Here is a 3,261-nt window from a genome sequence, read left to right on the forward strand (position 1 = left end):
GGACTCGTTGTCCTCTTTTCCGCACTGCACATGAATAGGAACATGTTCCATCGGATAAATTACCAGCAAAGTATAGCTGTACGGCGGTTGATACTAGTTGTTATTATCAGTCATAACAAGAATGAAAAGAGGGAAATGACAGACGACATACGTTCTCGAGCGAAGGAAATTTTGGACGTTCGAGCGAAGGAAATTTTGCACGTTGTGTGATCGCTGCATGATATTCGTCGATGATAGCTGGTTCTGGAATTAAAAGCCAAGCATCTGTATCAAACAGCCGATGAAAAGTTCGGTTGACTGGCATCACATTAATTAAGGTAGTGAATGAAAAATGATGACTTACGGCGGAAGATATTGTAGCGTGTATCGACATTTAAAGTCTCGTGTTCCATTCCCCACGAATATTCCAAAGCTGTCAACTAAACGCCGTGATGGAAGGCCGAGAATAGTTGATCTCGACTCACAATCTTGTTAGAGCTTCTCCTACCGAGAACATGGGCGTATTCCAGGGCGTTGGACTCATCGGTATTCTCAATGAGGCAGCGTTTTATGGCAACAGTGTCGACTCTAGCCTTCGCTTTCTTGAGATCGAAATCGCCCGCTCGGTCGGCAGGTGTTTCGTTTGCCAAAGAGTGAGCCCGTACACTGCGATGAGCCGAGGTTGCGGCAATGGTGGGAGGAACGCCCTCGTCATCTGAATGTTCAGCATTCGGAACATTCGTTGGAACATCCCTTTTGACTTGCCGGTCAATTTTCTCGCGGGGCTTAACCTTGGGTACCTTTCTCTCTTTACGAAAATCATTTGGGAGATCTACCCTGGACCACCCAACGTAGATGCGAGCGATTCTGGCCAGCGCATTAAACAACTCTCCTTCTTTTCCTTTGGCAAAGGCATAGAGCGTCTCGCGGCTTTCACATTTAAGCGCAGCGTTGCAGATTACGAAACGTGGATGAACGTGGGAGACAATTGTGGGAAACCCTTCAAATGGATAGACGAACTTCTCGAAAGCGTTGGGAGAAAGTGGAAGCGTCTCGTCCCTTCGATGAATGGGAACAAATCTCATATCAGGGTGAGCAACAAGTGTATATCTGTACGTCTCTTCCTAAAGACAATAAATGCGTAAGTTGAGCTCTTCCACGAGCAGAAATCAATTTCACCTCGATCGTAGGAAACAAGTGCGGCTTTCTATAAGCCTCTTCATATTGATCTAAAATGCGGGTTTCGGGAAGCAAAAGCCATTTGTTCTTGTCGAAAAGACGGTGGAATTTGGCGCTCACTAAAAGTGTTGTACTCAGCAAGACATCGGAAACACGTAAGATGAGCCCTACGCCGAAATATGTTTTCATGAGTATGGATACTCTGGGTTCGATATTTCTTTTTCCATGAAAACTCAAGGGTGGCCATCTAGCAACTCGTCATCACCCTCTTCGAGAAGGAGTCAAAGATACAACTCACCAATCCGTCGTTGTCCTCCAAAGCATGCCCCAAGACGTGGGCATACTCGGTCACTTCGTCGCACTCGACGTTTGTAATGAGGCAGCGTTGTTTACTGTCTAATTGTTTTGTGACGGCGTCGACTCGAACTTTCGCATTTGGTGGTGTACCAATGTCCATGGCTCTGGTGGATGGCGTAGTCGCTCCTGTATCAGAGCAGGTCTCTGAGTCTGAAGAAAGCTCGTAAGGAGCCACATCATGAGCGGTAGAACGGGGCATTACAGAGATTCGTACCGTTTCAGCTGGGGGTTGCTGAACCTTTTAAGCCCAGAGAATGTCCCAAAGGAGAAGACAATGGCCTAGCGGCGAGTGGCAGCTGGCCTTCAACGTTGCGGTTTGCAAGTACCAGAACCCTCGGTCGCATTGCATCCACAGAGTTGAAGCCACAGCACAGGGTCCAATCAGGGCAAAGTTCACACGGCAGCTTTGTAATATGTGTCGACCCCAAGAGCCCCTAAGTCCCGCCTCTCGCTGTAATTTCCTTCATCGCTACAAAGTGTCGCTGCGTCTGATCTAGTTGTCTTCCTGACTAGTCTACTAATTCACTCGGCTTTGATGCTTGCTCGACTGAGGAACTTTGGCTGGCTCATGAGACAGTGATGCGCCAACGATAGGTCCCATACTGATTAGATCGCGATAATCCTCGAATTTGACTCGGACAATAAGTATCCATGCTTTACACCCTGGTACTTCCCATCGCGTTCATGTCTGTGCCTCGAGCTCTCATTCTGATCAACAAAACGTTTTGATGTTCTTCTCTCCGCAGTTGGCACATAGACCTACAAGACAATGGCCTCCTTACTAGCTTGGTATTTCGATCCTAGCACGAGGCTCCCAAATCGGTTTCATTACCACCTGGCTAACTCCAACAAATTTATCTAATCACTAGCCCATGCATACAATTTTCCAGAAGGACATACCAATCTGGAGCATAATATTCAGGATCCCCACCTCATGCTGATTTTTACTGGTCAGGAGAGCGACACACGCGAAAAGTTGGTTCAGTCCCTGGTCATTGTTCCATTTTAAGTAGTTGCGCTCTATTCCGACGACGCAGGTTACGACCAAGAACAAAACGGTTACAAAATGTTTCGGGCGCCGCGCGCGTGTAGAGAAAGAAGGCTCCAAGATGCCCTGTCCTGATCAATTTCTACAATCACCCAGCATTCTAGATTTTCGGAGACAACGGTTACCGCCTTACTTTATGCTCGCAATTGGTTACCAAGGGTGCGATTAGGAATGCTCTACCAGTTGTAGGCCAGAGTCCACGGGAAGCTTACTAAAGCCGCAGTCTCGGACGAGGATACTCGCGAAAGGAATGGTGAAGCGAGGAGGAGTGGTCTCAAGAACGCAACTGGCATGTATCCATCTCATATCTACTTCTCATTGCTAGTTGGATAGGCGAACATGTCTGCCTCAGGTTGAACTCAAATGTCGTGTCGGAATTTATTTGCTATTACCATTCGTGAGCCTCCAATGGAATCTCCTGATTTTATAATAGTATCCGACGTTGGCTGGGCCTGCTCTTTGTCACTTGTCCCCTCTGAAATCGTTCCACAAAATCCCTTGATACTCCCTTTTCCCTTGGATCCAGCTTCTACATCACCTGAGGTCTAATCGCCGGCAGATGTCGATGTGGGCCACAGAAGTCATCAACCAATTACACTCTCGGCCATCTCCCTGTTTTGATTAATTTCGCTGAGGTGATACAAACAGAAAATGCACAATCATCCACCCAGGGAAGCCAGGATCGAGCGGCTCGACCA

At 47.5% G+C, this 3,261-nt stretch overlaps 1 protein-coding gene across 1 annotated transcript in view; it reads right to left on the reverse strand.

Annotated features, from left to right (window-relative positions):
• The window catches only part of LACBIDRAFT_336173 (uncharacterized protein), a gene marked incomplete at both ends in the record, with an annotated part of 3,241 nt that extends 1,527 nt beyond the window's left edge, over window positions 1-1,714 (reverse strand). The window contains 5 exons of the mRNA XM_001891102.1: window positions 64-93; window positions 152-243; window positions 344-419; window positions 465-1,103; window positions 1,457-1,714. Of these exons, the coding sequence (XP_001891137.1) occupies window positions 64-93; window positions 152-243; window positions 344-419; window positions 465-1,103; window positions 1,457-1,714 (1,095 nt within the window). The remainder of the gene's footprint in view (window positions 1-63; window positions 94-151; window positions 244-343; window positions 420-464; window positions 1,104-1,456) is intronic.
• Between the last annotated feature and the right edge of the window lie 1,547 nt (window positions 1,715-3,261).

Source organism: Laccaria bicolor, genomic scaffold (assembly GCF_000143565.1).
Source record: "Laccaria bicolor S238N-H82 LACBIscaffold_389 genomic scaffold, whole genome shotgun sequence".
NCBI classification, from domain to species: Eukaryota; Fungi; Basidiomycota; class Agaricomycetes; order Agaricales; family Hydnangiaceae; genus Laccaria; species Laccaria bicolor.